The 13,035-nt window shown below is 39.1% G+C and overlaps 1 protein-coding gene across 1 annotated transcript; it reads left to right on the forward strand.

Annotated features, from left to right (window-relative positions):
* Nucleotides 1–253: 253 nt before the first annotated feature.
* Nucleotides 254–12,197, forward strand: heatr3 (HEAT repeat containing 3). The gene is made up of 15 exons (XM_015002847.2): nt 254–545; nt 2,165–2,337; nt 3,022–3,109; nt 4,002–4,102; nt 4,420–4,529; nt 5,254–5,394; nt 5,504–5,796; nt 7,825–7,915; nt 8,101–8,255; nt 9,300–9,382; nt 9,467–9,603; nt 9,725–9,813; nt 10,350–10,493; nt 10,568–10,744; nt 10,896–12,197. The coding sequence occupies exons 1-15, from the start codon at nt 414–416 to the stop codon at nt 11,007–11,009; spliced, it is 2,028 nt and encodes a 675-aa protein (XP_014858333.2). The 5' UTR covers nt 254–413; the 3' UTR covers nt 11,010–12,197.
* Nucleotides 12,198–13,035: the final 838 nt, after the last annotated feature.

A 13,035-nucleotide genomic window follows, 5' to 3' on the forward strand; every position in this document is an offset into this window, starting at 1 on the left:
TAGTTTCTAGCTGTGGTTTGCTGCAATAATCTTTCCTCTTGTTTTTCTTATTCACATTTTTTGAAAGCCTAACTGTCCATGCTCAATCCAATATTTCCTGAAGTGCCTGGGGAAATCCATGCTTGAATGGCCATGGATTTTGTTAGCTTTAAAGAAAATCGAGTGTTCAATTTAGAACCTGCCACTCACAATATGGCGAACGCAATAGCGTACGGAGGAACAATTCTCTTGGTTGCCACAAAGCGTGACCGCTTTCCGTCAACGACCATCACTTTACGGCTGACTGCGTTGACTCTTCCACATGGTTTCCAGCTAGCCTGGATCTGCGGGGTGCTGGGAGTGTAGTCGCCGACATTTCGGACAGAAACCACAGACAGACATCTTGTCACATGAGCACCTAGAAACAGATCAAAATGGGTAAAAGTAAAACCACGAAGTTTAAGCGGCCGCAGTTCAACTCTATCGGCCTGCCGGTGAACGCTGTGAAGGAAGCGGACGAAGAGCACGACGAAGAAAGCTGTCCGGCTGCGGAGCTGCTGGAAAAAGTAGGACCACGATCACATCGGAGGTTTAAAGTTATAACTATGAAACGCAGTGATCTGAGGGATCTGTTTTATGTGAATTATTGATGAAGCAAGTGATTGGCAGTGTTAGGTTATTTGTCCACGGTCACATGTCAGGCTGGGGTTATGTCCCTTTAACCAGGTGTCAGTATGCGCCCTGTACAGAAAATAAATATACAACATACAAAATCTTACTACTAATTCTAAAATATGGTTTATTTATCACTTAAGTAGAAGTACCTCTTTGCATATGTATTATAAATTTATATAATTATTCTTGCTTTATGGTTGTTTGTGTGTTTTGTCTTATGACAAAACACTTACAAAGTGTTGCATATAAGGGCAACACTTTGTGTTGCCCTTATATGCAGTACAGAGCAATGTACAATAGAGAATTAGGACCAATTAATCTGACTTTTTTTCTCTCTAAGATAATTCAAAATCACGTCCCTAATTCTTTTACATGATATGGATATCATCATCTTTGTATTGAATGAAATTAATTTCTTTTCTGCAAAGGGAATGTTTTCAGTGTTGATTAAATCAGCAAAACAGAAGCAAAAATTACTTTTATTTATTTATTTATAGACTGACAGAAATCTTCATTTTCAACAGCAATTACTTTTGGTGGGGTGTTTTAAAATCGACTTATAATTAACACAAAATTCCCTGCCAGCATAATTTCAATGATCTCATGTGAAATAGTTGATGAGTATGGAGGGAGCTGATGTCACTCTGTCATTTTGATTAAATTCTGTTTTGAAAGGGGAAACATTTTCTGTCATTATTACTTTGCATCAAAAAAAAAAAATCCCTCACATACCAGAATAAAATGTTAATATTTATCAAGTCATTGAGACCATGGTCCAGCTGTCATGATGATAAAAAGCTCCAGGGCATTCAAGAGAGACTAGCAAGTGCTATGACTGTCTTCTCAGTCAGGGACTGCTGCTGAGAAATTGCAGTAAGCAGATGTGAGGGTTTCTGCTTATAAAAAACAATAATCTGTGGGAAGGGCGGAAAAGAAAAAAAACACATAAAAGATCTAATATGATTGTATCTTTTCATGCCAGCAGTGAAACTTGGTCAACCATTTGTGGTTGATCTTCCCTAAAAGCACAGCAGCGAACAAAGGATGATTTAAAAATGTTTTTAAAAGGCAACTCCAACCATCCAGGAGCAACTTGGTGATTGTTTGTTTTTAAGCATGATGGAGCATGAAATTGGTCAAAAATATTTATGTGTTGTGTCTATAGCTCAGAAACTCCCAATACCTTAAGCTACCTAAATCTACAGCTATTGATGTGTTTTTTATGAGCCTGATGTAAGCTTGTGGATTCTTTCCTATTAAGCCAATATATATGTCAATATACAATGAAAACATTTGGTGGAAAATATTTTAATGCTGAAGGAGTAAAGTTAAAAAAAAAAAGTTAAAATCTTTCTATCAATCTCCAAACATTTTTGCCTCGACTTTGCTTTTGGAAACGGAAAGGAAATCTTCAAATAAACTTCAGAAGATAAGCTAATCTATGGTGAATCCGGGAAAAAAAAAAAGATTGTAACCTCGATTTAATAGCAAGTTGTGTTTTTATTTCCAGTTGCAGAGTCCCAGTGCAGACATTCGAGAGTTTGCATGCGCCAGCATTTCTCGGGTGGTGCAGCAGAGCCAGGCAATTCCCGGTTTCCTCCAGAGGGATGCAGTCAGACGGCTGGGCCCCATGCTGCTGGACGGCAGCGTGGCCGTCAGGGAGACGGCCACTGGGGCGCTCAGGTGAGGGTGCAGCGGGATCTGGGCTTTTCTTCGCTCGTCTTTCGTAATGCCGCTTAATTTTCTTTGGATAATGTTGGGCACATTACACAATCCATTCATTCTCTTAAAAACAATCTTTCCTTAAGTTGTTTTTATTCAACATTAAGCTATAAATAACTCGGATTTAGCTGAGAAATATATGTCAGACGTGGCAACAAAACAAAAGTAAAAAAAAACTGAAGAATAATCAAGTTCTAATAATGGCATACTTCTGTTTCAAAAAGGCTTTGTGCTAAAAATAGAAAAGGGGGCCCTTCTGGATTTTCTAGTTTCATTACTGTTTTACTGTAAGTGAACTTAATCAATTTTGTTTTTTAAAATAAACGTGTACTTATGTGTTGTGCCGGGGGAACTATGCTGTGCAAAAAGCAAATAGTAAGTTGTTGGGAGGATATGCTCCACATTATTCAGGATTGGATTGTTTAATGTTCAGAGATCTTCACCTTTTCTTTTCATTATGTTTTCACATGAAACAGAACGCATTTTTTCCCTCAGCACTTCTTTCGGTATAATAGCTGTGCTCTTCTGTCAGACGTTTTGTGCAACAGATCAGCAACTCTGCAATTTTTAAAACATTTTTTCCTAGCTTTGTTGCTCACACAGGATCTCCTCTGAGTTACCGATGAGTGTGTGTCTGCCTCACAGAAATCTGAGTGCATGCGGAGGTCAGGAGGTGTGCGAAGACATGGTGAGGCACGACGTCATGACGCCGCTGACAGCACTGCTTCGAGAGGTGAGACTTCACTGCTGCTTTTAGCTCACTGCGTCTTCTTAGCTCCTCGTCGTCTGTAACATCTGCAGGAACTGAATTTCATTCAAGCACACAGGCAGTAATATTTTTTTTACACGCTTCAAACAGGTGCTTTCCAAAGTTTGGAAAGTTCTTGATTTCTATGTTAAGTCCTGGGAAGTGCTTGATATTTTAATTGAACATTTGACTAAAAGCCTAGATGTGGAAACAGTTGAAACTAGACATTTTCACGCACATATACACACACACTCATTTTCTTTCTCACTGTCTAAATTGAAATCAGACTAAATGTCTCTTGTTTTAGGTTAGTTGGAATCACCAGAATTATTTTTATGTCCTAAATGACAGAAAACGTAGCAAGAATATTTTTGTATATTGTGTATAAGTATTTAAATTTTGACACATTTACCGTAACATGATTTGTTTGGATTGTTTCAATGTAAGGAATATGTATTATTCCTAATGGCTTAGTGACTTATTGGTCAGTGTAATTGATAAAAGTATGTTATACATCGTGTATAATGCTATCACAAGACATTATTAAAAAGAGTGAATGATATCACGTTTTGGTGAATTTAAGCTGCCTTTTAGTTCGTTTGTATCGTTTTTATCTCCAAAAATGTCGAGTGCTGGAAAAGTTTAAAAACCTATCTTAAAATACTTGAAAAGTGCTTGACTTTTACTGTGGGAAAAGTATACAAACCCTGTTTTGTTTTAAGGCTGCATTCACAGAGGTATAAACAAAAAAGCTGACTTGCAGTGAAATTTATTATGTGTTGTTGACATTTTGCGCCAAAGTCAGTACTTTATTTCAGTGATAAATACAGTGAATATATCTGCTGCTTCCGTGGTCAGACTGTTGTTTCCTTTCCAGTGTTGTACTGGTTTCGACACTGCTGCTGTTGCAATGAAAGACCAGAACAATCCTGTGGAGGGAGTGGCCAACGAAGCTGTGAACCTACTGTGGAATCTATGGTAAGCCAACAAGTTGGTATGTAGGGTTTTTATTGATTTATTTCCTCCTCTAGAGGTGTTGTTGTGGCTTTGTTACTCTACTGCAACACAGATCTTTCTCCGTTCTTAAAATCAGAATAAGTCAAGAGATAAATATTTAGCTATTTCTATTTGGTGTTCATTTGAATCATTCCACTGTCAGGAGTATTTAGAACAAAATCAAGTTCTGTTCAAAGAATTTCACTGTTAATTGTGTGACTGTGGCCACCCTGCAGCCGTACACCTGCTAAATCTTCAATTCTTCAGCTGATTGTGTCGTCCATCTGTCGCCCCGTTAGTGAGAGCAGCAGCCAGGCAGTGTCTTTGTTCAACAAATCCGGCCTCTTGGACATGGTTGTCCAGTGCTTGGAGAGATACCCTCACAATGTGGAGCTGTCCATATCAGCTGGTAGGTCTGACAAGAGTTCCTTTTAAGTTCTTCATTTAACCTTTCTGATAGGCATAATTTTTTTATTTAACCAGGTAAGTCGATTGAGAACAAATTCTCATTTTCAACAACAAACTGTTCAGAAAACATTAAAACATCATACAACAGCGTATCATTTACTCCTTCCCATTTATTCTTGCTGGGTTAGAGAAAGTGAGTTTTCACTGGCTGTATGTAGCATAAAGTAAGTCAGCATTGCCCCATCCCCACCTGTTGCTGCGCACCACATGTCAGCTGGCTGAAAGAAGGTTATTACATTTTTCCCCAAACTAATAGAAAATACATTTAGCTGAAAAATTTTTCTTTTTTCCACTAACTGTTTTTTTTTCTTCTGAATTGTACAGAATGGAAATAAAATACAAGATTATTAAGCAGCTAAAACCATAAAATTGGTCAAAAATAGGAAGTAAATTTCTCTCCCAAATACCCATCAACTGCTGTCTACAGTTTCCAGCTGTTAAAAAGCTGTTTTTAAAGGATGAGATGCTACAAATTCAGGTAAATAACCGCAAAGTGTTTGACAGTGAGCATGCTTCTGTGCATTTTATTTTATAGGTAGAGTCGATACGTACGCATTTCAGTGGGCTTTTAATGGGTATATTCATCTCAGTTGATTTTAAGGTAATATAAACTACTCTGCCGTCTCAGCTGGAGGAATCTGACTCTTACTGTTTTTGTTTCTCAGCTCACTGTTTGCACACTGTGACCGAGGACAACCCCGAGCTGCTGCGTAGCATGAACGCCGCTGTACTTGGAGCCCTAGAAAAAGTGCTGCTGTCATCTCAGCCAGGCATGGCGCACATTCTCCTCAGGACTTTAGCTGCAGGTAAAATTCATCTCTTGTCATATTTGTCTCTTTCACTTTTTAAGGTGGCCTGAAAACTGCAGTGTATATTTCCATAGCATCTCCTCTGAGTTCCTGCCTTGTCTCTCAGGTACGGTGTGGAACATGAAGGCCAGCCTGCCTGCGGCCCGACAAGCCCAGACCCTCAACGCCGTGGTGGCCACCCTGTCACAGTGTCTGGATTTGGACGCAGGGGTGTTGATCCCTGAACTCAGACGAGCGGAAGAGGCTAACCACAGAAACACGGCTGCTGTGGCCGAAGCAGAACAGGGGGAGGCAGCGGCGGAGCCCGCTGAGGAGGAGATGGACGAGGAGGACGCACCCATGAAGAAGAAGAATGGCAAAACTACGAAGGTTGACACTGACTTTTCCGACCTGCTGCCTGTAAGTAGACACACTGGTTGTTACAGAAAACACCTCTAAACTTTTCCACATTTTGTTATATATATATTTTTTTCATGATAAAACCAGGAAACTGTCATTGTTACTCGCCTAATTAAAAACCTCACAGTGAAACATAGTGGTGGCAGCATCATGCTCAGGAGATTCTTTGCAATCCTGGAAGAAAATCACGCTGGAAAAGGCTTACATCCAGCCAGAGCTACAATAAAATGGTTCAGATCAAAACATGTTCATGTTACAACGGCCTAATCAAAGGACAGACCGTAAACCTCATTCAGTCCGAGTGGTTTTGCAAAAGAAGAATGGGCAAAATATTCACTCTCTGTGTGAAACTGACCGAAGAACTGATTGAGATATGACTCAGAAAATTTAAAATTAAAGGAAACGTTTCGATCCGGGGAGTGAAAAGTATGCTAGCTGTCTTATTTTTGAAACAATTAGGCTAATGCTAGCTTTAATGCTATCAGTATTATCCAGGCTCACAGTAGCATTCTGGCTAACATTAGCTCAATTCATTCAGTAAGTCAACTTAAGCTTTTAAGTCAAAATGAGTTAGCTACTAAGCTAATGTTAGCTTAAATGCTCATTTTAGTTCTGCTTCTAACAACAGACAATTGGCTACCTAATTATCTACAATCTCAGTAATAGACATTAAAGTTTGTAGTTGTAATATAACAAAATGTGAAGAAGTTAAAAGGGTGTAAATACTTTTGCAATTAAGCAGCTTCAACAACAATAAAACATGGAATCAGAACGACACAAGCTGAATGTTATCTTCTCACAGTTTATTTTGCGATCATCCATCAGAGTTTAAGTAGGTCAGTGCACAGCTGGTTATTTTCCCCTGAACCCATCAGCACCACTTCTGACAGATCTTTCAAACTGTTGTTCACCTCGTATCCTCAGGTGGAGTCAAATAAGTTAACTCATGTTTTCACACTGCTGTGTCCACATCCGCCTTTGTGATGTTGAAGCATTCACAAAGGCTGTTTGTTAACAGCATTCATAAATTAAGGTGGTGGTATCTGCAGGTTTACTGAGACAAGGGTCATACAGGGGCTTTGAGTCTTTGAAAGTGCTTGATATTGAACCATGACTGCTAGCGCTGCTATCAGTAAACAGGATAGTTTTGTGCACCCTAATGTTGATTAAAAGCCTAAGTTTATAACATGTTATATATTTTCATACACCTAATAAAGACATACACAGTTTTTCTCACTGTCTGAAGTTAAATCTGACTAAACTTTTACTGTTTTAGTTCAGTTAAATTAAAAAAAATGATTTATGTATGCTAAATGCCAGAAAACGTAGCCAGAACATTTTTTAGAGTTCTTTTTTTTTTTTTTTTTTTGCTTTTCATCATTTAACATGAGCAGGAAAGTCATTAAGAACTGGATCCACTTGTATGGAAAAACCCTCACAGTGATTCTCAGAGGTCTCGCAGGTGGCCTGTAGCTTAGACGCTGAGATGTGATGCTGTTCAAGGGAAATATGCGGTCTGCTTTTGGACTTTAGAGCTACCCACCAATGACGGGGGGAAAGGCAACACACGAGTCATCCGAAAGTGCAACACCAGGCCGACAGTGCAGACAAACTGTGGAGTAGACGCATCGCGGGTCATTTGGGGGCTGCTGACTGGCTGACTCAACCCCGGCGAGACAGATCTGTCCCTCACGGCTCGGTCATGAGCAGAACCCCAAGATCATGTTGACGTTCCACAATCCCCCCCCCCTAAAATATAAAACTAGCACTATTCAGTCATAATAACACATTCATCGTGGCCCTAAATATATCAGCGTAGCTTAAGCCAAGTTTGTCCATCAGCTACTTTCTATGCAGACTGTCACCACGACCCAGCTCAGAAATGTGCAACCTGACGTGTTCGAGTGCATCAGCAGGAATAAATCGCTCCTCCGTAGCAAGCGGCTGCAGCCAGACTGGGCGATAGCAGCGCTAGCAGTCATGGTTGTATCGGGATGTTGACTCACGCGGCTGTTTGTTTGTGTCCAGAGGGGTAAGGAGGAGCTGAGGGAGGCAACGGCCTTGCTGACAGCCCAGCAAACGTCCTTGGAGATCATTGTCAACATGTGCTGCTCTGACGGTGAGTGTTGAGGGCACGGACAGCAGTGCTGACCCCAGGCACTTTTATCTAAAATTTATTTCCTGTGACACAGGCACCAAGTGTGGGTTTGTCATTCTGAGCGGCTGTTTGACCAGTAAACGTATTGCCAGGGTGATTTAAGGACATTAAAACATTCTTTATTGCTCTCCTTTTCTACTGTTTAGACCCGTCTGATGACGAGTGGGAGGAGGAGTCGAGCAGCGATGAAAGTGACTTGGGTCCTGACGGGCTCTGCGACGGACTGTCCGGTCTGATGTCTCCACTGTGCTTGTCAGCTGAGGTTCAAGGGGCCTTGATCAACCACGGCATACCAGAAAAGGCAAACAGCTCTCTGCTTCCTCAATCACACCTCACTTCTGTCACTACATGCACAAAAAGAATTCATTACAGAGTCAGAGAGTGTTGACAAGTGCCTAAAGTGGGTTAAGCTGTCATCTTTGCAGCTGTTGCTGCAAGCCTAAAAGGAACAGCTCTGCAGAGGTGTAAATGCCTTTTGGATATTTTCAGTGGATTTTATTAAGGAGTGCCTAATGTTAAAGAGGAAGAAAATGGGACATAGATTTATTTATTTTTTTTAAACATAACACCTGAAAAGTATGGCATGTTGCAGACTAAAAGTCACACTTCCTTTTATAGGTTGCTCCCTCTTCATGACCCGTTTTGTGACTGATGTGTTAAATATTAATTCAAACTGATACACATGAACCAGTGATTAAACATTACCATCTGCAGACATGAGGATAGCTAACCACAGTCTGAAAACTAGCTGCCGGTGTTGTGACGATCTGTGCTACCCCGTCAAATTTTCTTTTTGTAGCAGGTCTAGATAGCTGTGTTTAGATAATTATAACACCTGTTGAGACTTGTGAACAGTGCAACTAGGTCTTGCAGAATAGCGCAAACTTGGATTGGATGGAAAACGTCTGTGAAAAGCAATTTTTCACTTCTCACTGGAGATACTCAATTGGATTCTGATTTTGATTTGACTAGACCATTCTAGCACATAAATGTGCTTTGTTCTACACTATGCCATTGTAGTTGTGACTGTGTCCACAGGCTTTCTTCAGCACTGGACTTGGGCACCACTGTATTAAATTTCATGTACATGCATCAAAGTAATACAAATGCAACATTTTTATTCTAGATTAAAAACATCTTAATGTGATTGTCATGTGTCATTTTCCATTTTTTATGTTGTGTTTTTCTGACACGTGTAACAACATACGTTTGTGGTTGCGCTGTGCGGTTAAGTTCAGTAGTTACTTGATGAATATTGTGGAAGGAACTGTTTGTTTGTCATTATACCCCCACTTTGCAGTACTTTGATTGCACTGTAATATGTTTTCTTTTCTCTGGATTCAAGGTTCTCAACAAAACATCCTTCCCCAGAGAGGAAGCCACTAATGTGTGCCAAGAGAATCCATCCTGGAGGAGCCTGAGCAAGCGGTACTCACCTTGATCAACTCAAAATTGGTTGCAGCTTTTAACTTTTAACCATATAAACTTTTTTTTCGCCTCCTCTTTGTGTAGGATGCAGCGGGTTCAGTCCCGAGCGCTGACTTGCCTCCACAGCATCCTCTCCACCATGGATGCAGAGTCTCTGGGCGGTGAGGCAGCCCTGCAGGGAGCAGCACAGCACCTGTCCTCATTGGTCTTTGGTGCTGAAGGTCTCGGATTTTTGTTGATATTTTTGCAATTTAGCACTTTTGATACTTTACCAGTTTAGTGTTCACACGCATGTGTGGAAGCAACAAGCAGAGCTGACATTTAAACTTTCTTCTGTTGCAGAAATCCCCAAAGATGAGGAGTTCCTTGAGGCCGTCATCAGCGCCATGCGCTCTCTCCTGCAGATAATTGCCTCCAAAAACATCAGCCAGGTACAAAATACAGTAATTAGAAAAATACATTTAAGATTTCATCCTTTCTAAGCTCCATATTGTAGCATTGCTTTTCAAAACATGTAACTGTCTAGCAGTGTATTTCTTTTCACAGCAGAGTTTTATAAATGAGAAAGTTTTAGAAAGCGTACTATGGAGAATGACCTGCTGGTTCTGCTCAGCATATATTTAAGTTAATGAGATCGCAAAGGTGCAAGAATAATTTTTAATTATTTATTTTTTTTATCTGTGTAGCTTTCTAAAAGTTTTTCTCTTGCAGCTTTACACAATAAAAATAAGCACCTTTTCAAAGAAGTATTCTGATTTAAAAACATAAAAAAAACAGGAATTTTGAATCATCTTTTTTTTTTTTCTTAATGGACGAATCGCAAAGCAAAGACAAACTGAGCATGTGTGTCGCTCTGTAGGTTACAAACTATATTTAGTGATTCTGACTAGAAGCTTTAGCCCAACACTATTTCCAACAGCCCTCTGACTGCATGGCTGCTTTTTTTGTTGTGTTTGTGTTTGTTCAGTGCATGACCCCTCAGCAGCTGATGAGTCTGAGCGAGGCGGCCACTCGCTGCGATGTTGTCAGCGTGAGGGTTAACGCCGTCGCCATCCTAGGAATCACCGGAAGCACATTAGCCAAAGAAAAGGGCACGGTGGAAACCCTTCAGGTATCACTTCTTCCATTTTTATTTTGTTTGTGCCCAAATGTTTGCTCCTGCCCTGGGAACTTTTGCTCCTGCAGATGATTGGAAACGCCTTGCTTCAAGTCGCTACGAGGGATTCCGACCTGGTTGTGAACGGAGAAGCGCTCGACGCTTTGTTTGACGTGTTCGCTGATGGAGAGGAGGCAGAAATGGCGGCTAAAAACCTCAACTTACTGCCTGCACTTAAGGCACTTCAGCCCGTCTTCAAGGCAAAGGTTGTAGAGATGAACTAACATTTAGTTTAGGCACTTTTTGTAATTAGGTCATTCTTTTGACTTCCAAAAGATACTTTCCAATCAAATTTATTTCAGGTTCTCATCTCTCCAGTACATTCAGATACTTATCCATCTTTCCTTCTCATAATAGATCCGTAAAGAAGGCCGTGGTAAATACAGCCCTCAGCAGCTGTGCGTGTTGGACAACATCAAAATCAACCTGAGAAGATTTATTGGTTATCTGGAAAAGGTGGTGAAGAAATAAGGACTTTGTGTTCTTCACACTGTGATCAGTTGTTGAGACGTGATGAGATGGTGCAGTTGACAAACCGTCACTTATTTATGTATTTTTAAAAATAATTACTGTTTACAGTTGTTTGAGTTATGTGAATATTTTTTGTGAACAGGAAGAGGTGGTGGCATTTTGTCTGTGAAGAGTCACCAACACGGTTTAAAAGATTTCAGCAGATTTTGATGGCATGTTAGCAACATTTTTAAAAAGATAACAGTGAAAAAAAGCAGACTGCAGTTTTTCTTTCATTTGTACCCTTTAACTTTATCCTAACTAGTAGGAGGAGACCTATTTAGGGAAAAATGCAGTCATGTTGCTAGGACACGACAGACTGCTGTTATTTTACAGCAGAATGGTCCATTTTAGTTTTAGAAAATAAACTGCTTTTCTTAAATTAATCACATCACGGGACAATTTTGTATCCATTGTGAAGACTTTTGGAAATCACTCTTTGAAAGCCACTTTTATAGATTCATATTTTTAAGTTAAAATTGCTGCACAAGTTTTCAAGCTTATAGAGAAACTAGAGCTAATGGTGCTCTGACTAATAGGGAGAAATTTAACTCCATATTACAGGGGATGGCTAAAGTATTCACGCCCTGTTACCTGACCAAGCAGAACAAAAGGAGACTCACAGCATGATGCTGCCACCACCATAAAGAGATGCAGAGTGCATCTTTTATTTGCTTAACAAGAATAAGGAAGAAATCCATGGATGCGTTTCCATCTCATAATTATGTCCTATTTTGTGATTGTTGCATACAATTCTACTAAAATATTATATTTGTTGTTGTTACATGTCAAAATTCAATAGAGGTAAATACTTTTGTAAGGTTAAGTGTGCAAAGGTACAAGGAAATCTTGAAATTAAAAATTCAAACCTTTTTCAGACTTCTACAATGTGAAGTTCTGAATTTACTTTCACAAATTAGCTAGTTTTTAATAAGCTAACTTATTAAAAGCTGTGTTGTAAATAATTCTTCAATCTGAAACTTTCTGGGAAAAAAATAGACTTGACTGACAAGAATAATATTTCGTTCAGCAGTGAATGGAAAAGGTGTTAAAATATTTCTGGGTGTATCAGAAATGTGGCAAAACTTTTATACTACATAGTTTCATTAAAATCTGACCCATCTCCTAATAAAGTCAAAAGAAATTCAACTAATCTCTTCATTTTTCTGGAACATGGTATATTATGGGGTAAAAAATATTCAACTACTCAAAAGTAAATGCATAAAGTTCTGAACCATGATGTAGACATGAACTTACTTGAAGTTGTCTTGCTGTAACGGTTTAAAATAAAAATACATTGGGTGTAAGGTGAGATATCCCTTTTGGAAAAATCAGTTGACTTTTTATTTTTATTTTTTTATCACTTGATTAGTTTATGGTAAACTTCTGAGTCATGAGAGAACCATTTAGAAGAGTTTAAAAAAAAACTTTCAGCAGAAGTACTGAAAAATTTCACATGAAATCAGAACTTTTGGTTTGGTTTTTGAATATCTTATTTAAAATAGTCAGTGAATAATAACTCTTAAAGTGTTCAAATTAACAAGGTACTTGCTCAAAGTCCTGGTTTGCAAAAAATCTGAACTGAAGTCTAATTCTTGTTGATGTTCCATTAGCATTTGTTTTGCAAGTGACTAGAGGCGCTTTCCCACTGCCAGGTCTTGCTCTAACCGGTTAAGCAAGATTTATATATTTTCAAACCAGTACCATTTTCAGGGCAACACAATTACTTTGAATAGTTGAAGTTGAATATATGTGGACCTACTTACAGATAATGAGACTGCATTAGATATAGATTTAATAAGAAATCACCACACTATTCTAATATAAAAACAGTCAGTGATGGATTCCGGCTAATAAGCTTAAAGGTAGTTTATAAAAGGGTTATATTTTCTTGTTGTTTGATACTTAAGTGGCAATGACCTATGACCCTGACTCTGCTTGTTGAATTACAAAACTGGAGGAATTAACTTGCCACAGTAAATAAAAA

Source organism: Poecilia mexicana, unplaced genomic scaffold, assembly GCF_051168715.1.
Source record: "Poecilia mexicana isolate PSO_F unplaced genomic scaffold, ASM5116871v1 scaffold_3, whole genome shotgun sequence".
Taxonomy (NCBI): Eukaryota; Metazoa; Chordata; class Actinopteri; order Cyprinodontiformes; family Poeciliidae; genus Poecilia; species Poecilia mexicana.

Bases quoted from the DNA above. Each gene is read 5' to 3' on its own strand.
- heatr3 (XM_015002847.2), top strand. From the start codon at position 414: ATGGGTAAAAGTAAAACCACGAAGTTTAAGCGGCCGCAGTTCAACTCT. The intron at 8,256-9,299 runs GCAAACAGCTCT...TCTGGATTCAAG, and splicing joins ACCACGGCATACCAGAAAAG to GTTCTCAACAAAACATCCTT. The intron at 9,814-10,349 runs GTACAAAATACA...GTGTTTGTTCAG, and splicing joins CCTCCAAAAACATCAGCCAG to TGCATGACCCCTCAGCAGCT.